This window comes from Manis pentadactyla, chromosome 4, assembly GCF_030020395.1.
Source record: "Manis pentadactyla isolate mManPen7 chromosome 4, mManPen7.hap1, whole genome shotgun sequence".
In the NCBI taxonomy this organism is placed as follows: Eukaryota; Metazoa; Chordata; class Mammalia; order Pholidota; family Manidae; genus Manis; species Manis pentadactyla.
Genome location: NC_080022.1, coordinates 69,500,569 through 69,523,750, shown reverse-complemented (window position 1 = coordinate 69,523,750; position 23,182 = coordinate 69,500,569). Strand labels below are relative to the sequence as shown.

The following is a 23,182-nucleotide window of genomic DNA, read 5'->3' as shown; positions in this document are numbered from 1 at the left end:
CAATTATATGATTTTTAAACCTTTCCATGATAACAAATATTGTCATTTGCAGCTGCCTATATATAGGTTTACTTATAATCCTCAAACCATAAAAGTGTGTTTTAGGGAAGTTCTCAATACCGCTGAAAAATCAATTTTTTTAATGATGCCTAAATTTGAATGGATAACTTCCAAACCTTTTTTTAATTTTTATGTGTTTTAGTTCTAAGGCAATGCAACAAACAAAAGTTCTTCTGGTGTATTTCCCTACTGAAACTATCTGCCAGATTTTGTGCATGGGTAATGGGTAATTAGAATACAAATACATTTTTTTCAGCATATAAAACTACGAAGCAACTTAACTGTATTGCTTCACATATTCATGGGTTATACTATGAAGGGACCTAAATATACCCAAGCAGGGAGGAGTAGAAAAGGACCAGTGTGTTAAAGCCAATTATGTATCATATATAAAAGTGCACGTTAACTACTTGAAAAAATTCACATTTATTTACTGTCAAACCGTGTTAAACTTTACACTGGGTATTAGTGATGGGCTCATTATTAACAGGTTTACACAAAGGGATGAAAAGAAAAGCAGAACGTTGCTGAAACAATTTACATTTCATTAGAACTTTATCATAAAATAAATTAATTACTAAATATAGGCAGAAGGAGTATGGAAGAGTAATATTTATGTTTTATTTTATTTTTTAAAAAAGAATAGGCACCTTTTGTTCACTAGAAAGTTTGTGAGAAGTGCCCGGTGCCCTCATTGCCCTCTGTTCAAGAATAAACAGAGGGGTGATACACAATCTTTTCTAGATTTCACCACATTTGTGCAAGGCATGGCAGAACTGGCTTCAAAGAATATTTCCCCATAAAACACGTTCTTTTGGCAGTAAGAAATTTAAATGTAAGAATAAAGACTAACTTGTCAAAGCAGAACACTGTATAGAGTGGAAAATAAGTGAAAATGGGTAGAACTTACCATGACAAAGTGTAAGAAAAAACATTTCATAACATATGTGCAACCAAGAGCTTTTCACAATATTTTCTTCAAACTTTTAAAAATTATTTTAATGACAATTATATTTCAGTTTGGACACAAATTATTTATTTTACCCTAGCAATAGAACAAAATATAATTTCTTTAGCCATTTTTCATGAGAATAGTTCATTGTACAGTTGAGAAAACATATGAAATAAGGCCTGTGGCTTGATTGCTAGTGGTTAAACATGTTTTCAATCTTTGCCTTAATGTAAAAGATTTGCAGTGAACTGCAAACTGATGCAGAATATCTCTCCTGCTTTTCCAAGTCTCATCAGGAACAGTAAAGTATGGTAAATTTGTCCCACAGGATTTTAAAGCCTACGCCTTGTATATAATACAATGCAGGCCTACAAAAATGGTGCAGCCATATTTACAAATTTAGTTCACAAACTGCTGCAGTAAATGGCTGGGAAGTTTTGTTTTCCTTGTTTCACAATTTCTCTAAACAGCAGCAGAATCTTAAAATACCTGGTTGGCATCTCTTTTCTTTGTAACAAATAATTCATTTTAGTATACTCTGTGTATATACAAAGTTTTTGTATGTTCTATAAAAATTCACAGAACTGCAAGGTTCAGTCATCTTTTTTACACTGGAGAACCACAGGTCAACAGAGCCGACTCTTCAAGCGGAGTTTGAGGGAACTGCACTGGGCCAGTGGAGTCTTTGTTTATTTATTAATACTTGCATGTGGCCCTCGGAATTCCTTAGCTGCACTATTAAAGACTCGTTACCAGCTGCATTTGTCCTTCTCTAACATCTCCTTCCGGAATACACCCCTCTTTGTTAATGGGGATTATGTAACCATCACTATTGCCCCTGCTGATCTGGTAGCACATCTGGAGCTGGTGGCCAGCTCCAAGATTTGGCATGCTTTTATAGTAAATGTCCTCATTCTCACTCCTCCTGGAGGGAGAGAGGTCTTCTTCCATGTCGGGGCTGCTCTCCTGATAGGGAGAGTCTCTAAGATTGGGCATGCTTGTATATAGAGAGTCTCTGTTGGGGGACTGTAGGTGGTCCTCAGCCTCAGCTGTCAGCTGGGAGACATAGCTGTCAGTCCCCTCGGGCTTCACTTTCTTCTGGGGTTGGTAGAGAAGGGAGTGAGTCCGCTGAGGAATGAGCGGTGCCTCGAGTTCTTTGTGATGGAGCTCCAGCCCTGGGTTGTCGCCGTGCATCAAAGATGAAGCGTCTGCCACGATGGCATCATCTTCGCTGCTGCTGCCTCCAATCATAGGTTTGACTGGTAGTGTGAGCTCGAGGTTGTGAGTCTTGCTGCTGCCCCGTAGGTTGTTGTGCACTAACTCTGAAATGATCATTTTCTCAAAAGCAGTATCATTCAGACTTAGTCCACAGTCCACGACTTGCACGCTGTCATTATAGTCCCCCTTGCGCAGTGAGTAGCTGTTGTTAAAGTTACCATTTAGCGGTAGAGTATCCATGGCACTCGTATCCCTGGCATTGTTCAGTGAATGTCCTGAAACAGAAAAGGTGGAGTTTCCGTTACTGCCTCTGTTCCTTCCTAAAGAATCTCTACTTCTTTTGTACAAAACTTTTTAATGTCGTTCAGGACAAAGTTGTATTTGAAAGCTAACACTTGAAAAGTGCCACGCTTTCCTGCATTCCCAACTGTAAACAGTTGCAACCCCTTAAATAAGTAGGAAAAATGTGAAAGAATAAAACTGTTTTCGAGGGAGGGAAGATGGCATGCAGAATATAACTTAATCAATTTTGAGGCAACAGAAGTTATTGATCGATTTTTGGTCAAATATCTGACACTTATACAAAGAAGACTTCACTCCATGCCCTTGCATAGTTAATGCAAAGCAATTCATTAGTGACATTTACATTTTAAAGTACGAGACTATGGCTTATAAAAATAAAACTAACAGAATTTGTCCTAAACAACACTAAATTAAAAAGGAATAAGCCACATACAAAAACCAAACGCAAATGTAGAACATAAACCCACATAACTGGCAAGCAACTTTTTTAACAACATTCTAACATTTCCTTTTTCTGGAGATGAAGTAAAAAAAAGAATGAAAAAATGGACAGATACAAAGAATTCATGTGAAACAAAGACAGCCATCTCATACGGACTGGACCAGGGGCCCACAAGCACCATCCGACACCACGACAGACAGCAGGTGGAATGACTCACTTTGGACAACTCACATCATGTCTGTCTGCTCAGGCTATCTGGCCTAAGAGTAGCTGATATATAAAAGAAAGTAAAATGATTTATTGTAACATGATGAAGAATTTCTAAGCTTCTCAGCAACTTAGTCAGAGCAAGGGTTCAACAAATTAGATTACCAGCAATAGCAGCCTTTTACTTTTTCATTTAATATTTATTATTTTGATGATTAGCATATTTTTTGGCACTAATCTCTCTCTAGTCGTAATGGCCCCAGGCTCCTAATGGTCAGAGTTTGCCGGCAGCCCTGCAGTCTGCATCAGTCACAGTGACAGCACCGAATGAACCAGCAGAGTCTACTGTACGAGACTGGCCCCCAGACACCATGGGCATGGAGGTTAGACGCAGAAATGTTAGAGATTTTTTAAGTATGGGTCACAGAAATTAAACCAATAATAAATATTAATTATGGAATGGGAAAAGGGTGCCAGCCTTGGCTAATATATTTTTATCTCTAAAGGAATGAAAGATTGGATAAGTTTGCTGAAGATATGAAAAGAGGTTTAGGAGGAAAAAATATGGTAACATGCTCTCTTTGAATCAGAGTCGTATTTTCTACAGACACATAAACATGTAAACTAAGACATCATCACAGTGCTTCTCAGGCAAATGAAAAAAAAAGTTTTAGAGAAATTAAATGGTCTGCACCATGGAAAGTTAGGTTATTCATTCTCAAAATCCTAGAGAAAAAAAAAATCACTTGTTTACAGATAGGTCTGGAAAAAAAAGAATGAAATGATGTTATTGAAATGAAACTGACCACTGTGAGGCTGCTGCATTGTATGCAAGGCTTGGAGGAGTTTAGGAAAAAATTTAATTGTTGGAAAAATAGGAAATTTCCCTTTTGGTGCTCACTCCACTCTTAAAGCTGCAGATTATCCTAGAAAACTCAATTTCACAACAAATAAGTATCTTATAATTGATAAATCATCATTAGCGGAAAATGACAAAATGGGTTATATTTGTGGGTGACTCATATGACTTTACAAGTTCTGATCAAACTTCTACATTTGAAAACCTGACAATTCAATTTGCATTAATGTTGAATGTTTAACAAAATAAAGTTAACAAACAGTATATTCTAAGAATTCCTTTAGCATGGATGACAAATTTCTCCAGCTTTATAAATTTATCACAATCTTTATTTGTAGAATCAACCACTAGAAAATATTTGGTGTTTTAAGTTATGGGTGACACACAGATCATTTGGTAGCACTTGTCTCCTTTATAGAGTTCATTCTTATCATTTTTCTTTTTTTATCATTGCTTATTAATATAAAAATATATACTGGATAATCCAAAAGGTGTTTTCTATGACATACTGCAGATTTAAGCCCATCTTTGACTGTTTTGAAGAGGCAACTTTTTCTGCCCAAGTTCAGGTAATTCACTTGAAGACTTTCCACAGCCTGTAGCAAGATTACTGTGGGAATGCAGAAATGATAAGTCAATTATTAAGCATTCTTGTTGACAGCACCTCAGGCTTTTAAAAGCAAATTATTTCAGCATTGCATAAACTTAAGTATGGACAGCATTTGCTACAGACCTCTACTACTGACAAAAGGCAGTACAGATGGATGTACTGTTTAAATTTGGTAACATTTTAGTTGCAAATTGTGAACCACTTGCCCGCTGAGTCTACTTCATGACTGCTAGTTATGTTTTAATTGTGCCGGTTAAAAATCATGCTGAAAAAATTTACATTTGATAGGCAAAGTTAAGTTTTACTCCCATACTTGTCTCTCTGTAGGTTGCTAGAGGAAAGCATAAGGAAAGTAAGAAAAACAAGAGAATGAAAAGAGAAACTGCAGTTACGTTAAAAAAGAATTTTAAGAGAAAAAAAAAACGGAAGCAAAGTTCTGTGTTTAATTTAGTGGCAAATATCAATCACAAATAAAAATTATATGCTAGTAGTAATTACGCGATAACTTTCACCAAAATCTTGAAAATTCTAATATTGAATGTATATGCTTTTTAAAAAATATTAGCTATTAAAAAACATAGTAATACAGAATGGGTTAGTGAAAATATCTCCCCCTCCCCCAATAAAAACTATAGATAGTAACTGACTAATATTAACTTTATTCTTGAAATTTTTAAAGAAAAACTACTATAAAGCTGCACTATACTATAGTTTGGTTACACTGATAATGCTGTATGTAGTTTTCTATACCTAGGCATCCAAATTATTTTTATTAGCTATTCTTTCCAGAAGCAAATTCTGTCAGCAAGCTTTAGAGTCAACTGAACAGTATATTACATAGATAGGATACCTCTAAATGATATAAATCTTGAAGATGGGCTCTCAGACCATGTGATGTCAGTCCTGTAATAATATATTAAGATTTATGCCACCTGTGTCAAAAACATGGATAATTATTGGTAAATACTATCATGACTGAATTTTTACTATAATATAGTGCAGTTTTAGCCTGGCATGGGCAATACCACAATTCTTTTAAATTGAGAAATTAAGGATGTAATAATAATTATATGGCAACTTGAGTATTCTAGAATAAGGGCAAAGATCAGAGCTCTGTTTAGCAGCAAAGAAAGGTAGTTTTATTCAGAAGTATAAGCACACCTGGTGAGTTAAATACAGGAGCTGAAGGGGCATTACATACAACTGTTTCAGCGAGCAATGTGTTATAGGGGTTGTTAGTGCCGTGGGGTCGAAGAAGAGGGTTTGTTAGTAGGTAATTGCCAGTCATCCCTAAAGCAAAGAAACAGAAAAAAATACATCAGTTCTCTTATGTTAGTGTTACAGTTGCAGTAAAGTACTTTTCGTATTCATCAAGGGAAGTGGACAAGTTGGAAAAAGAAAATCTGCTGAAATTTTCAGACTGTATTTGAACTACTAATTTGAAGGAGAAAGGGGAGAGGGAAGTTAAATTTCAGTAATACACAGGTGCTTTCTAAGTCCCCCAAGTAAACACCTGCTGAGGATGACATTTACTAATTTCTACAAGATCACTTTTAAACAAAAATGGCAATTAAATACACAGAGATCAACATTATGTTTCAAGATGTTACTGCTTAATATTAAAAACCTAACCACTGAGGCCCAGAAGAGTGAATCTCAAACTTCCAGAATTTACAGGTATGGGATTATCCCTCATGAAAACATCTGTGTTAATATCAACTTTGATACAAGCAGAAGGAAAAACAACTTTCACAAACAGGTAAAAAGTATGACACATTGCATAAAGCTTATCTTAGTAAACGCAAGAGCACACATGCCAAGGGGAAAAAAGAGACTGTGTATAAGGAATTATTAGACCATTCACAAATTCTACATAGAATTTTCATTCTGTAATCTTATTTGCCAGGTTTCAAAAATGAATCACTGAATAATTCATTTCCTTTTTGATAGTCATATTAAAAGAATTAGGTAAAACATCAGAGCAATGGAATAAACACACATTTTATTCACTCTAATTGACAAATTATAAACCTTTCAATACTTATCAAACAGATGTTTTGCATAGCTAATGTCATTTGACTAAAATTATTTTAAAATTCAAGTTGGTTTTTGATGCCATACATACTCCTTTTTTCATTTTAAATCAGAATCTCATTAGAACTATGTTAACAATGAGAAATGTCTTTAATATTTCATTGTGATAATATATAACATGTTATATATTACAAATTGGTATATCAAAACTGAAATTACCTGGATAAATTACCTTTCCAAGAACAATATACAGCAACATGATTTTTTTCATACCAAATTGAAATTTACCAAGTTTGAATTCATGAATACATGTGTATACATGCACCTGTGTCCTTACCTTACTAAATTATTTTATTGGCCAGCTTATTTTAAGAATTACATTGATTATGTGATAAATTTATAGTCATAATTGTAGGCATTAAAAACAGGAATTCAAATAAGATAAACTACTTTATAAATTCTTATGTACTTTAATTATTTGTTTATGAAGATTACTATAAATGTTTTTGACATTTATTTACTACTTTTGGAAAGAAATGTAAAATAGAAGAATTTTACGATTAAGAATTTTTTGCTGCAAAATGGACACTGTTTAATGTGAATAGTAGTTATTCTGATTAATGTTTAAGATGAAAACATTCATAAATGTTTCAGAAAGGACAAACTGGTACTTACTAAAGTAAAACATTTTAATCTGTGGCAAAGTATATTTCAGTAATCACTTTTTCCAGTTACTCTGTTAGTGTGGAGTTTAAAATTATAGTTTTTGCATTACATTATTGGATAAGAATAATTTATATGTATTTTAATAAAGGCTAAAAGTTGACTCAACAGGTTTAAGAGCTTGTGACATAAACCCATTTGAGAGAAAAATTCAGCATTTTCTCTAGAATTATTGTAAATTGGCAAAAGGTAAAAAATTTATATTTTAAACTCAAATTTTCCTAGTAACTGACCTTGATTAAGTGTTGAAGTGCTATTGATGTCACCTGAGATAAAAGAAGATTCAGATTGTTTTCTCACAGTGTCATTCCACATCCTTCTTATACGACTCTATTAATATAAAATAGCAAGACATATGTTATGTTAGTTACCCCAAGCTCACCTTATGAAAAACACACAAAGATTTACCCTAAATGACCTGTGTAGGATTATCTGTTGGCCTTTTAAAAAAATGTTATTGATTCTGGTATAAAACTAAGCAAGTCTATATTGCTCTGTTGCGTCTCTAACTAAGGGATATTTAATCTTCCACTCTTAAAAAATTGTCTTTTGTTGCCTTTTTTTTAGGTGGAGATGAGTGATTATTCAACAAATGTTTATTGACTACTCACCATGACCACTGTGCTATGTATGAGCTTAGGATATCTAAGCTACAATGATGTCCTTCTTAAAAAGTGTACCTCTCAAACAAGGATATACACCTAAAGAAACACTCTGATGAAATACTTAAGAATAAATTAAAACTAAAATACTAGAAGAGCAAGTATTTGCTACCTAGATCATTATAATGAGGAGACAATTAGTACATCTGAACACAACATGTCTCAGTAGGCTTTCTATAAAGAAGGTTAATTAAAGACGCCGTCAAATTCTTTGGTACCTGTGTGCCAGAGGAATACCGAGCACTGGTTCTGGTGGTCGATGCTTTCACTGAACTGTGGGGGCTTTCGGTTGGGAGGCCACCGCAGCAATACGAGTGTCTGAAGCACTTGCCATATTCTTTTCGTACCTGCATTGAATGACCACAAGACCAAAAGACAGATATAAACATACTTGCTTCTCTCTCTGTAATTCAGTGAGCAGTGGAGACAAATGAGAAGACTAATTTCCACTAACGCTTTTCTGTGGAGAAAATAAACTGAACTTATAAAATAGTTCAACTGAAATTGCTCTAGTAGTAATCAGTAAAATATCTCTGCCCACTAGACTGGCTAGTAGGATCTTTAAAATGTGCTATAATATGCAGAAATGCTTTATAATCTGTTACTATTAGGCCATTAATTAATGCAATAGTAATATTTTAAAAGCCTTATTCTGTCTGTCATAGTATCCCAAATTTTACATTTCATGCTAAGAAAATAGGACAAAAAATTGATATTTTCTTTGCTTAATTATATTAACCACTCATAATTCACTCATTTAAATTTTACATGCTTCATGTTCTCAAAGGCAGGTCAATACATTAACTTTTTTACTGGATTGTACAGTTTTGTGGGTAACCTCTTTAGAATGGCAAGACTACTTTGGCACAAGAATAAAGAAAAAAAGTACTTTGATACATAGGCCATTAATTAGGATGGAATGTTTTCTTCATTTTCTGATGTGTCGAGCTTTAATATTTAGTCTAGAGTCTAAGATGCCTATTCACTTCATTAGCACACAAGGGAACTATTTATGTGTAATTTCCATTCACATTAATGAGTTATCCTTATAATCTCCCTTTTCCCCTGAAGCTGGGATATATGAATAGATGGAAAAGTTGTTAGGCCTAAAGAAAGTTTAAGGTAAACTTTAAAAAGTGAAGTCCAAACAATTGCTAAATGATAGAGACTCTCCTAGAGAGATGGTCCAGAATTGGGAGGAGTGGGGAAGAGTGCTGGATTCTGTGCAGCTATATTGGCATATAAACATGTTTTGTTGTGGCTTAGAGCAAAACCGAAATTATAAGACAGACAAAGAATTATATTTTTTAGTAGGTTATAAAACACACTCAAAGATTTTTCTGACCTCAGTTCCATGCTCAATGTTTGCCTGCAAAGACCATGACTCTGACTGACACTTACTCCTTGAAAAATTAAAGTCACTGGATGACCTTTTAAAACTAAGTGTACTTGCATTTTCATCCTCTTAGCTTTATTTATTATACCTATTAGAACAAGTAACAATGGGGTTGAACTTTCAAAGCACTTTCTTTGACTAAATTCGCTCACTCAAGCAGTAAGAACCATGATTTTAACTAAATCATTGTATATCATATTCTTGACAATTCATCCTGGCAACACCCAACAGGACATATCCAAGAATAAGCAGAACATGTTCAAAAGGAGCCAAACATGATGCTTTTAAAATGTAACTGTTAATAAAAGCAGAGAAAAATCTCTTTGTTCAAGGCAAAATTCTATGAGGAAATAATGACTACCTCACCATTTTTTGCTGAGTTTATGCTTTATGTCAAAAAACATTTGGCAGAAACTTTGAATATGTCATCATATGCATGTATATAAAATATTCGTTTATGTTAAGAAATATATAAAAACCAAATTACAAGGCTATACTTGCATAATATTAAGAAAATTAAATTCAGTGTTACTATATAACACATGATACCTTACAAAAAATTTTTGAACATTTAATGGCTATTAAGTGCTCTGAAACACTGTATAACCAGGACAATGGCAATCAAAATGGTATTTAATCCAAATAATACCCTCCAGTGCTGGTTCTGCCTAATGCCTATATTGCTGTGAATGTACATTATCTGCCAGTATTGCACATTCCACTGTCATTACCTCAAAATTATAGTTTATTCAAAACTGACGGAAATAACAACACTATCATCTTGTCAGGACTGAAAACATAATAGTTTTCACTTTCACAATTCTATTTCTCTGTTCAATTTAGTGACCAACTAGTAATAACAGAATAAAGAGACCATATTAGATATGCAGACAGGGAAAAATGATATCTAGTTAGAAGCATGGAAATTTTAAACTTAAATGACAGCTAAGCTATCTCTTAGGTTTATAACTTAAAACAGATTGAAGTTTTTCATCTTCAACTTTAATTTTGAATCATTTTTGCTGACTTCACTTAACATAAAATCAGCACAAAATAATAACATATGAGATATTAAGTTAACTCATCTTAGATATCTCAAATTACTCAAGAGGCAACATTAATAATAATTTTTCATATGTCTGGTGCTTTTAAAATTAAGGTCATTTATCCTTATGCTCATTTCATTTTGGATCACTGCATTTCCTTTATAAAGCAAAGGAAGAGTTTAACCTTTTCTTGTATACACTTTATTTTTGTAGACTCCATTAGCAAAGAATAATTTTTTTTTTTTATTAAAGTATTGTTGATGTACAATCTTATGTTGTTTTCAAATATACAACACAGTGGTTCAACAGTTATCAGTATTATTAAATCCTCATCCCCTCTAGTGCGGTTACTGTATGTCAGTGTTGTGAGATGTTACAGAATCATTAAATATATGTAAAGAAGAAATCTTAACAAAGTATCTAGTTTATAACATTCCCAAACTGAGACCCAAAAGATGACTGGTACTGACATATTTTCTATATGAAGCTTGAATCTCCAGACATGCATTACAATGAATTTATGATAAAAATATGATGCTATTTAATAGTATGCCAGTTGTAAATCTTAAAATCTTCTCTATTATATCTATTATTTTCAAATCAAAGAACAAGCGAGCAGCATCCCTAGGTGTTTTCACTTACTTTCTTTTGGAGAGCACAGTGAAAGATGAAAATGAACACTCCCTGGAAAGCATTAAAGATGGTGAAGAGATACGCCATCACAATAGTCTCCTCATTAATAAAAAGCAACCCAAATGACCAGGTTAGGCCAAGAAGACACAGAAGAGCGAAAGCACCAAGCACCCAAGACCTGAAAAAATAAAGTCAATTTTATTAACAGGTTCAATGGGAGAATAACACATACCACATTTAAATATTAAGATATCAGTAGTAGCAGTTGACTTTCTCTATGTCATATTCAAACTCAACAGCTTTTGGCTTTAAACCTTTCATTGATTAAAGAAAGAACAATAGCATTTAGTACTGCAGCCTCCAGTGAACACAGCAACAGCAGGTATGACCTTTTCTTACTCCAGCAAAAACAGGGTATCAAAACTACATTAAAATACAAGGTGTAAAACATCCCCCATGACTTTATTGCCTTTTAAGTGCATTTTAGTAAAAGAAATTAAGGAGTCCTTTATTAGTTTACTCCTTTATTTTTATTCCTGTGGTGTACTCATGACATTGAAGAATGTGACACATACAAAAATATTAAATGGCAGATAATCACTTAATACCTAAACTTCAGAGTCTAATAAACTAATCTCAGGTGAACCTAAAATAACTAAAGCATGAAGAAGCCTAGCTGAAATGGGACAAAAACATGAGAACAACTTCAAAATAAAATAATTTTGGAGAGATTTCATCATGAATAGCTTAAGGAGAAAAGAACTGTAGAAAATAGGACGGAATGGAAGGATTTAAAGTCAGTGCATTCCATGTCTAACTAATGATCTTACTTGATAAATGGCTTATTATCTTCATAGCTAGAAAGCATTATAAGCAGAAAAGAGAAACAAAATTATTAGACAGAATTAAAATAGAAAGTAATAAGAAAGCATTTATATATTTTATAAATTAGTCAAAATTAAGAAAGTCAAAATGCAGAGACAAGCAATTAAAAAATAAAGGCATATTATAGTTTAAAAATACTATAGCAAATTAGATATTCCAAAATAATTATAAAAATTAAGGGCAATTCATGATACTGACGAATTTGTAAAAAATATAAATCATGCCATAAATTTGTTAATGTAGGGTTCTACCTTACCCAGGTAAGTCCGTATTATAGTAGCCATCACAAACACGGTAATTACTGGTGTAGATGAGAAGACAGAAAGAGGAAAAGGAAGAAAAGAGAGAGATGCTAAAGATTAGCTCTCTCTCTTACCATGCAACATGCAATGAAGCTGGCACTAACCTATCTAAAACATCTAATTTTTCAATAAAATTAACCTTACTATAGATCTGCCATTTTTAACATTAAAATGTTTTTCTTAATTCCCTTTTAACCAACGTGAATAGTACCTCATCAAATTTTATATTAATTCATATTTAAAAGATAACTCTGAAAATGCTTCCATAAAATGACTTATTGTTCAACAGCTATCAATTTTTTAAAATTAGATAGCATTTTCTATTGATAGGATATTGCAGTTTTTATCAATATTGAAATAAAGTAAACATTTCTTTGTCATGAAAACAACAGATAATCTCCAAATTAACAGTAGTAATAAGAACACATTCTTTTAGGAAAACAGGATTAGAAGTGGAAACTGCTCAGAATCCCAAAATCAAAAAAGTCATTTAATAAAACAAACTTAATATAATCATATCAGCCATGCAAACAGGAATATCATTTTGAACTGCATTTTAAATTCAAATGAAATTGCTACCGTGATATGGAATTTCCACAAAGTCACTGAAACAATTTCTTGGCTCTAGATCAAGACAGAAATTATTATCTAATTTTTGGCCAATGTCTCTGACATGGTAACAGCGGGACCTAACTTTTATCAGTAAAACTTCATTCTGAATAATTTCTATAGTTGATAGAAGGTATTCTGTATTCCCTGTGGAGAATTACCTTTCACTTGGTTTGTCAAGTACTAAAATTAAAATACAAAATACTTACTTAATGTTTTCCAACCTGCTAGAATCTGGTTTCAAAGTGTTTGAGTGCTTCACCATTTTGCACAATGTGATCACCAGGAAGATAATATTTAGCTGTTATAACAAATAAAGAATTAGACCACTATGACCAAAGAGTTAAACAATGAGTAAGTTTTTGCATATATATTTAATGAGTTAATACAGTTAGATGTCAAGGACATGAGTATATGGTAGACACTGATTCAATTTTAGTTTACATACACCAGAAGTTGATTCTAAATAAAAACACTCTGGCTAAGTACGATCAATTTTTTAAATACATCATTTGACATGAAATTGCAACCACATTAAATCAGTATCATCTGGTGATAATTAAATAAATTAGAAGACCTAAATTAGTTTCTTTAGTTAGAGGTACTCCAGGGCCTGTCATGCAGTTTATAATAGGAGGATTGCTAGATTTCGGAACCTAAGACTTAGCTGAGAGTCTAGTTCTTGATTTTGACTTATTAAATGAAGAGAACAGAATTTTCACAATCTATTTGTAAGGTAATCGTGGGGATCATATGAAATAAAATATGAGAAATATTCATTGGTTATAATAAAGACAAGCTTTTACATACACACAAACATATGCTATTTAACTGTCAAAAGCCATCAGTTCTTTTTTCCTTTTGCCCCTATATCTTATGGAAGTAGGTAAATTCTGAAGAAAGGCTGTTTTGGGTCCCTCTAAACATTCTGCTGTGTAAAAAATCTAGTGCAAACAAAAATAAAGTGGGTATACTGGAAACTGACAAAGAGGGAAGGTTTGGAAAGTTAACATGAATAAACTCAGAAGAAAAGAGTTGTGACTGAGGACAAATAAGGGTTGGTAATCTGCATCAGCTTCTTCAGAAACCTGGCAGAATGCTGGAAAGGGAAAGTGGGGAAGGCACTTTTACACTCATATAGTAGAACTAAGCTAGACCACTCCTGGCATTCTTTGACATTCTATTTACTTTGGATTATAACTTTAAAAAAGACAAAACAAAGTTACTTTGTGAGCTTTAGATGACTTAGAAAATGCAAGCCCAAATGGTGTATCAGAGAAAGACCCATTGTAAGTGGAAAGCAATTTCTTGGTGGTAAATACTCAGCATACTTTGTTATGAAAACATGATCATTTTTACTGTGTCATAAAACCAACTGATAAAATGGTAACATTACTCATTCTTGACTTCTGATATTATAATTAGGAAAAATGACATAGGACAATAAATACAATTACCAAGTCCTTCCTAATGATGAGTTTGGGAACAGAGTAAAGGATTCAATCTAAGCTGTGTATCACTCACTTTGTCTGCTTTGCCTTATTTCTCTTATGTGTAGAATTACTTAAGGGATAAAAATGAGGTTAATGGGAATAATGTTCAAGTGTTGACAACATTCTATCTTTTGATGTTAATTACTTGAGGATAAAAGCTCTCTGTTTTAAAAAGTACTTACAATTAATTTATTAAAATACTTGACTAAAGAAAGTAAATTTGTAGAAACATTTTTCTAGTTTTATATTCTGAAGATGATTCCAGTTGGTCACAATATAAATAAATGCTTATATTTTCAGGGATATTACAATTTGATGCATTTCACTCTACAAATATTTATTGACATTACTGTTCCACACAAGAATCTGCTTATTGTATTGTGGGAAGTAACACACAATTTGGCCTTTGAACAATTAGAGAGATGCTTCTGATAGTACAGTAAATATTTGATTTGTTTTTTAAAGAATCTTAAATCAAATTTACGATTAAAAATCATAAATTTTTATATCAAAAATTTAGTAAAATTAAGGAATGGTTAAAAACATGAACTCTAAATATCCGAAGAACAAACAAAGACTAAAACCTATGTAAATGGACACAGTCACTACAACTCTTAGGTAAAAGTCAGAGTTAAAACCATTTACGCTTCCCAACTCTTCTCTTTGAATGTCCTAATAAAACCATTTATTTCCTTTATTCCAAACTTCTGGACATAGGGTTGTTCCCCACACACCTCCTTTTCGTAAACAATTTGCTGAAGCATATAGAGCAACAGTGTGGTATTCCTATTTTCTAAGTATATTAATTATCCCCTTAGGTATAAAATAAGAGTAGTCATAGTACATTTCAGGAAGGAAAAAGCTTATTATTCACTACAATATATAAACTACAAGAAAATAAAGAATATGAATATGAAAAATGCAGATATATGAAGTATTATGCTATGAAAAGAAAATGAGTAGAAAACGTGAAATTTTGAGAATTAACCATCCAAATATATTCTCAATGAAGAAAAACATAAGAACAAATGCATTTTCCAATGAAAATGAAATCTCCCTATTTAAAAACTGAATCAAAACCTAAATATGATACAAAGACATTTTTTCCTTCCCAAGACTGAGGACTAACCAAGTTGAACGTACCACAGAAAATACCTCATTTAATCCTTAAAAGATAGACTGTTGATATACAGAGCCAAGATTGCGGTGTGAGTAGAGCAGCGGAAATCTCCTCCCAAAACCACATATATCTATGAAAATATAACAAAGACAACCCTTCCTAGAATAGAGACCAGAGGACACAGGGCAACATCCAGACCACATCCGCACCTGAGAGAACCCAGCGCCTCGCAAAGGGGGTAAGATACAAGCCCCGGCCCCGCGGGAGCCGAGCGCCCCTCCCCCCAGCTCCGGGCGGGAGAAGAGCAGGCAGAGCGGGAGGGAGACGGAGCCCAGGACTGCCGAACACCCAGCCCCAGCCATCCGGGCCAGAGCGCAGACACAGTGCATGCATGGGGTCCTGGATACTAGGGAACCAGGGCAGCAAGACCGGTGAGCGGGTGCCTGAGGCCGGCGCCAGAGAACAAAGAAACGCAAGTGGCCATTTTTTTTTTCTCTTTTTTTGGCGAGTCTGTTTTGGAAGTCTTAAAGGGACAGGGATCCCAATATTAGGGAAACAGGGCAGCAACACTGGTAAGCCGGTGCCTGAGGCTGCCACTTGAGGACAAAGAAAAGTGAGCAGTTTTCCTTTTTTAATTATTTATTTAATTCTTTGTTGCTGTTGTTGTTGTTTTGTTTTGGCGAGTGCTTTTTGGAAGTCTTAAAGGGGCAGGGCGGAACACTTAGTCCAGAGGTAGGGAATCTGGGGATCTCTGGACACTCTAACCCCCTGGGCAGCAGGGAGCTCGGAGGCCCCTCACACAGATAAATAGCCTCCCGGCAGCACCCCCTCCAATGCTGCACCACCATTTTGGAGCAGAAGCCCAAGCCAGGCCAGCCCACAGCAACAGCAGAGATAAACTCCATAGCAGCCAGGCAGGAAGCAGAAGCCCTGTCTGCACGCAGCTGCCCAGCACAAGCCACTAGAGGTCGCTGTTCTCCCAGGAGAAGACGGCAACAAACCAACAAGAAGGGAAGTTCTTCCAGCCGTCACTAGTACCACCTCTGCAAACTATTTCTATCATCATGAAAAGGCAAAATTACAGGCAAACCAAGATCACAGACACAACACCAGAAAAGGAGACAGACCTAACCAGTCTTCCTGAAAAAGAATTCAAAACAAAAAATCATAAACATGCTGACGGAGATGCAGAGAAAATGCAAGAGCAATGGGATGAAGTCCGGGGGGAGATCACAGATGCCAGGAAGGAGATTACAGAAGTGAAACAAACCCTGGAAGGATTTATAAGCAGAATGGATAAGATGCAAGAGGCCATTGAAGGAACAGAAACCAGAGAACAGGAATGCATAGAAGCTGACATAGAGAGAGATAAAAGGATCTCCAGGAATGAAACAACATTAAGAGAACTGTGTGACCAATCCAAAAGGAACAATATCCGTATTATTGGGGTACCAGAAGAAGAAGAGAGAGGAAAAGGGATAGAAAGTGTCTTTGAAGAAATAATTGCTGAAAACTTCCCCACACTGGGGGAGGAAGTAATCGAACAGACCACGGAAATACACAGAACCCCCAACAGAAAGGATCCAAGAAGGACAACACCAAGACACATAATAATTAAAATGGCAAAGATCAAGGACAAGGAAAGAGTGTTAAAGGCAGCTAGAGAGAAAAAGGTCACCTATAAAGGGAAACCCATCAGGCTAACGTCAGATTTCTCAACAGAAACTTTACATGCCAGAAGAGAATGGCATGATATATTTAATACAATGAAACAGAAGGGCCTTGAACCAAGGATACTGTATCCAGCACGACTATCATTCAAATATGACGGTGGGATTAAACAATTCCCAGACAAACAAAAGCTGAGGGAATTTGCCTCCCACAAACCACGTCTACAGGACATCTCTAGATGGGAGCACTCCTAAAAAGAGCACAGAACAAAACACCCAACATATGAAGAAAGGAAGAGGAGGAATAAGAAGGGAGAGAAGAAAAGAATCTCCAGACAGTGTATATAACAGCTCAATAAGCAAGCTAAGTTAGGCAGTAAGATACTAAAGAGGCTAACCTTGAACCTTTGGTAACCACGAATTTAAAGCCTGCAATGGCAATAAGTACATATCTCTCAATAGTCCCCCTAAATGTAAATGGACTTAATGCAACAATCAGAAGACACAGAGTAATAGAATGGATAAAAAAGAAAGACCCATCTATATGCTGCTTCCAAGAAACTCACCTCAAACCCAAAGACATGCACAGACTAAAAGTCAAGGGATTGAAAAACATATTTCAGGCAAACAACAGCGAGAAGAAAGCAGGGGTTGCAGTACTAATATCAGACAAAATAGACTTCAAAACAAAGAAAGTAACAAGAGATAACGAAGGACACTACATAATGATAAAGGGCTCAGTCCAACAAGAGGATATAACCTTTCTAAATATACATGCACCCAACACAGGAGCACCAGCATATGTGAAACAAATACTAACAGAACTAAAGAGGGAAATAGACTGCAATGCATTCATTTTAGGAGACTTCAACACACCACTCACCCCAAAGGATAGATCCACCGGGCAGAAAATAAGTAAGGACACGGAAGCACTGAACAACAGGGTAGAACAGATGGACCTAATAGACATCTATAGAACTCTACATCCAAAAGCAACAGGATATACATTCTTCTCAAGTGCACATGGAACACTCTCCAGAATAGACCACATACAAGCCCACAAAAAGCGCCTCAGTAAATTCCAAAAGATTGAAATCCTACCAACCAATTTTTCAGACCACAAAGGTATAAAACTAGAAATAAATTCTACAAAGAAAACAAAAAGGCTCACAAACACATGGAGGCTTAACAACATGCTCCTAAATAATCAATGGATCAACGAACAAATCAAAATAGAGATCAAGGAATATATAGAAACAAATGACAACAACAACACAAAGCCCCAACTTCTGTGGGACGCAGCAAAAGCAGTCTTAAGAGGAAAGCATATAGCGATCCAGGCACACTTGAAGAAGGAAGAACAATCCCAAATGAATAGTCTAACATCACAATTATTGAAATTGGAAAAAGAAGAACAAATGAGGCCTAAAGTTAGCAGAAGGAGGGACATAATAAAGATCAGAGAAGAAATAAACAAAATTGAGAAGAATAAAACAATAGCAACAGAGCCACAGACCAGTGGAACAGATTAGAGTCTCCAGACATTAACCCAAACATATATGGTCAATTAATATTTGATAAAGGAGCCATGGACATACAATGGCGAAATGACAGTCTCTTCAACAGATGGTGCTGGCAAAACTGGATAGCTACATGTAGGAGAATAAAACTGGACCATTGTCTAACCCCATACACAAAAGTAAATTCAAAAAGGATCTAAGACCTGAATGTAAGTCATGAAACCATAAAACTCTTAGAAAAAAATATAGGCAAAAACCTTTTAGACATAAACATGAGTGACCTCTTCTTGAACATATCTCCCCGGGCAAGGAAAACAACAGCAAAAATGAACAAATGGGACTATATTAAGCTGAAAACCTTCTGTACAGAAAAAGACACCGTCAATAGAACAAAAAGGAACCTACAGTATGGGAGAATATATTTGAAAATGACAGATCCGATAAAGGCTTGACATCCAGAATATATAAAGAGCTCACACGCCTCAACAAACAAAAAACAAACAATCCACTTAAAAAATGGGCAGAGGAACTGAACAGACAGTTCTCCAAAAAAGAAATACAGATGGCCAACAGACACATGAAAAGATGTTCCACATCGCTAATTATCAGAGAAATGCAAATTAAAACTACAATGAGGTATCACCTCACGCCAGTAAGGATGGCTACCATCCAAAAGACAAACAACCACAAATGTTGGCGAGGATGTGGAGAAAGGGGAACCCTCCTACACTGCTGGTGGGAATGTAAGTTAGTTCAACCATTGTGGAAAGCAGTATGGAGGTTCCTCAAAATGCTCAAAATAAACTTACCATTTGACCCAGGAATTCCACTCCTAGGAATTTACCCTAAGAATGCAGCACTTAAGTTTGAAAAAGACAGATGCACCCCTATGTTTATCGCAGCACTATTTACAATAGCCAAGAATTGGAAGCAACCTAAGTGTCCATCAGTAGGTGATTGGATAAAGAAGATGTGGTACATATACACAATGGAATATTACTCAGCCATAAGAAGAAAACAAATCCTACCATTTGCAACAACATGGATTGAGCTAGAGGGTATTATGCTCAGTGAAATAAGCCAAGCTGAGAAAGAGAAATACCAAATGATCTCACTCATCTGTGGAGTATAAGAACAAAGGAAAAACTGAAGGAACAAAACAGCAGCAGAATCACAGAACCCAAGAATGGACTAACAGGTACCAAAGGGAAAGGGACTGGGGAGGATGGGTGGGTAGGGATGGATAAGGGGGGGGAAGATGAAGGGGGGTATTAAGATTAGCATGCATAAAGAGGGGGGGAGAAAGGGGAGGGCTGTACAACACAGAGAATACAAGTAGTGAATCTACAGCTTTTTGCTATGCTGATGGATAGTGACTGTAAAGGGGGTTTATAGGGGGGACCTGGTATAGGGGAAAGACTAGTAAACATAATATTCTTCATGTAATTGTAGATTAATGATAACAAAAAAAAAAAAAGAAAGGGGGATTACTCCCTGATAGGATAAAACTACCTGTAAATCAATGATTAATGTATGCTTTAAACATCCTTAATTTTGATCATTTAAAGGTGTCAGATGATCAGCTATGGAAGTACATTTTTCTGATAATATTCCTGTCTCTTAAAAAAAAAAAGCAGTTCCTGTGTGGTGACCTCCAGTGAGTTCTACACAATGGTATAAAGGGCATATCAAAGTGTGGGCAAAGGGTCTGTTTGTGTTTATACAGAGGATCAAAGCCTAATTTGGCTACCCAGAAAACGAACTAAGATACGATATGAAGAAGAAGTTCCAACATCAACATACTCTGGAAGAGTCATTCCAGAAGATGATCATCAAAAAACGTCAACAAAGATCCTGGCACTGTTGCAGTTGTAGCTGCATTCATCCCACTGGTTCCTGGAATTGCCATTGGAATGAAGAAGGAGATATCTAAGCTGGCCTGTGCATACAGTAAAATAACAAATTTGACTGGATCTATACTGTTGGAACTCAACCAAGAATTAGGAGAAGTGTAAGTTGCAGCGCTCCAAAATCTTGAGACTACAGACTATCTACTGTTAAAAGAACATATGGGATGTGAACAGTTCCCAGGAATGTGTTGTTTTAAATTGTCTGATTTTTCTCAAACTATTCAAATTCAGTTAGACAATATCCATCATATCATAGATAAGTTTTCACAAATGCTTAGGGTGCCTAACTGGTTTTCTTGGTTTCACTGGAGATGGCTGGTAATTGTAGGTCTGCTTTGGTTATGTAGCTGTATTCCTATTATGTTAATGTGGGTGCGCAATTTAATTAGTAGTTTAAAACCTATACATGCTTAAGTTACTCTACAAGTAGATATGTTAACGAAATAACCAATCTTCCCATGTTTTCTTCCGTCTGCTACTTCTATAGCTTTTCTTCTTCCTTCCTAATTACAACCCTTAAATAGAATTCGTGCCTCATATCGAATTTACCAAGTATCATAATTCTTCCAAGTGGTAAAGATACCTCAAGACAAATGCTGGGCATAGAAGCCACAGGGCATAAATCTGCAAAGAAGTAAAAAGCTAACCTTTTCAAAGAATATTTCTTCTCTCTCACTTACCAACTTTACATTTCCCTGTATGGCCCCGGAAGATGACTGGTTAGCCAGAGATGGGTAAGATTCCTCAAGGGAGGAACAACCTAAGACAGGCACAGTCGCAGGGGAGCCATCAGGTGAGAAATTGGGGATCAACAAAGGTGAGGCTTAGAACCTCACCCCCCCTGTTTTGAGAGAAATCTTCTGCATCTGTGGATGTTTTGTCTAGCTTGGATTAATACTTAGCCTATAGGCACACTCCTGATCATCTACATTTGCTTTCTTATAGCACTAAACTATGTTTTCTACCTCCTTTATCTTGCATCTACCTACCACTTCAGCATTTTATTAAAAATAATAATAATAATAGTAATAATAAGGGAGAAATGTGGGATTCACATATAAATCAAGTATAAAAATCAAACGAATATTCATATCTGACCTGATTGTTTATAGTTCATAATGCGTGATCAAAACCGAAAGTTTCTGTGATGACTGCCCTTGTACAGTTCACCATGTAAGAACTTACTCACTATGTAAGAATTTGTTCACCATGTAAGAACTTTTTCGTTGTGCTTCAGAAGATCGGAGACTGATGAGAATTAGGCCTGGGGTGGATTAATGATTGTGCATTGATTCCCCTGTACAGAATTTTATTGTTCTTAACTGTTAACAACGATTTGATCAATAAATATGAGAGATGCCCTCTCAAAAAAAAGACTGTAACCTGCATCTCCTCTTATTCTGTCCTTACCCTAGTAAGGTTGTTAACATTCCTTCTAGTTACAAACATTATACATTCATAATACATATAGGCTCAGAAAATTATGGGGAAAAATATAAAAATGTATAATCCTGTCTCTTAAAGGTAGCAGGCAGCACTTGTACAACCGTTTGACAAACCGAAGATGTTAAATACCTTGCCAAAGATTATTTAATTACTATAACATCAGTGCTGAGATTCAGTAAACTGTGGTCTGGCTTCATAGCCCACAGTCTTTCCAAATAAAATGAACCAATATATTCTGCATAAGAAAATTAGGAATCATCTAAACCAAACAAAATGATTCTAGTTTTACATTTAAAAAGAGGTTCCATTTCTATAAAGAGTAATCTAATTTAGAAATCAGAGATGATGAATGAGATGAAAATAAATAATCAGTTAATTACTATGTAAAACACAGCCTCAAAGAAATTCTGAACATAGAAGTGGACTCTTTAAACGACTCCTACCTGATAGACTTGTCAGAATAACTAATTCCCCATTTCCTTTGTAAAACACTACCATCCCATAATTGGCAAATGGTTAAAAGGTCCAAATGCTTCCACTTCCACTAGACAAATATGTTTAAGCAGTTTGTATTTTCCCAAGTCCCTTTGTCTGAGTTATACTCACACAGCTAACTATCACACAAACCCACAAATCTCCAGAGAGGAAAAAAAAAAGCTGTTCCTAACATACTTAGAACTGAGTATTTCAAAAAGACGTTTTAAAAGTTAGTCTTGAAAAACCAAAAATACTAGAAAACTAATCAACATCATGGAAGGCTTTGCACTCAGATTATTTCACAAGTGTCTGTGAATTCTCCTATAAACAAACCGAAAATAAAAATTATAGTCAATGTGCTAATAGGTTGCCAAGAAATTTATAGTTAAACCTAACACTAACTTAGCCTTTGGCTTATGACTTGAAGATATGCACATAACGAGGCAATGGTATCTTTAACAGGACAAAATACCATTCTTTTCTCCAATGCTTAAAAAATGTAAATGATAATTTTTAGTTTCACAGAATAAGTACTGTAGCTCTATCTTTTTGGGGAGGTACTACATTGACAAGAAAATTGATTTTATACAGTGAAATATTTCAAT

The 23,182-nt window shown here is 35.1% G+C and overlaps 1 protein-coding gene across 16 annotated transcripts in view; it reads right to left on the bottom strand.

Moving 5' to 3' along the window:
- Window positions 1-467: 467 nt before the first annotated feature.
- ADGRL2 (adhesion G protein-coupled receptor L2) overlaps window positions 468-23,182 on the bottom strand; it is a 591,965-nt gene continuing 569,250 nt past the window's right edge. For 8 of the 16 annotated variants that reach the window (XM_036890112.2, XM_057500358.1, XM_057500356.1 and 5 more), the window contains 6 exons: window positions 13,151-13,242; window positions 11,155-11,323; window positions 8,289-8,417; window positions 7,642-7,738; window positions 5,813-5,941; window positions 468-2,505 (listed from right to left, as the gene is read on the bottom strand). In XM_036890112.2, the coding sequence (XP_036746007.2) occupies window positions 1,751-2,505; window positions 5,813-5,941; window positions 7,642-7,738; window positions 8,289-8,417; window positions 11,155-11,323; window positions 13,151-13,242 (1,371 nt within the window). In that variant the 3' untranslated portion in view covers window positions 468-1,750. Of the gene's footprint in view, window positions 2,506-5,501; window positions 5,584-5,812; window positions 5,942-7,641; window positions 7,739-8,288; window positions 8,418-11,154; window positions 11,324-12,286; window positions 12,332-13,150; window positions 13,243-23,182 lie in introns of all 16 variants that reach the window. The other 8 variants (XM_057500362.1, XM_057500364.1, XM_057500360.1 and 5 more) reach the window with 6 other exon arrangements.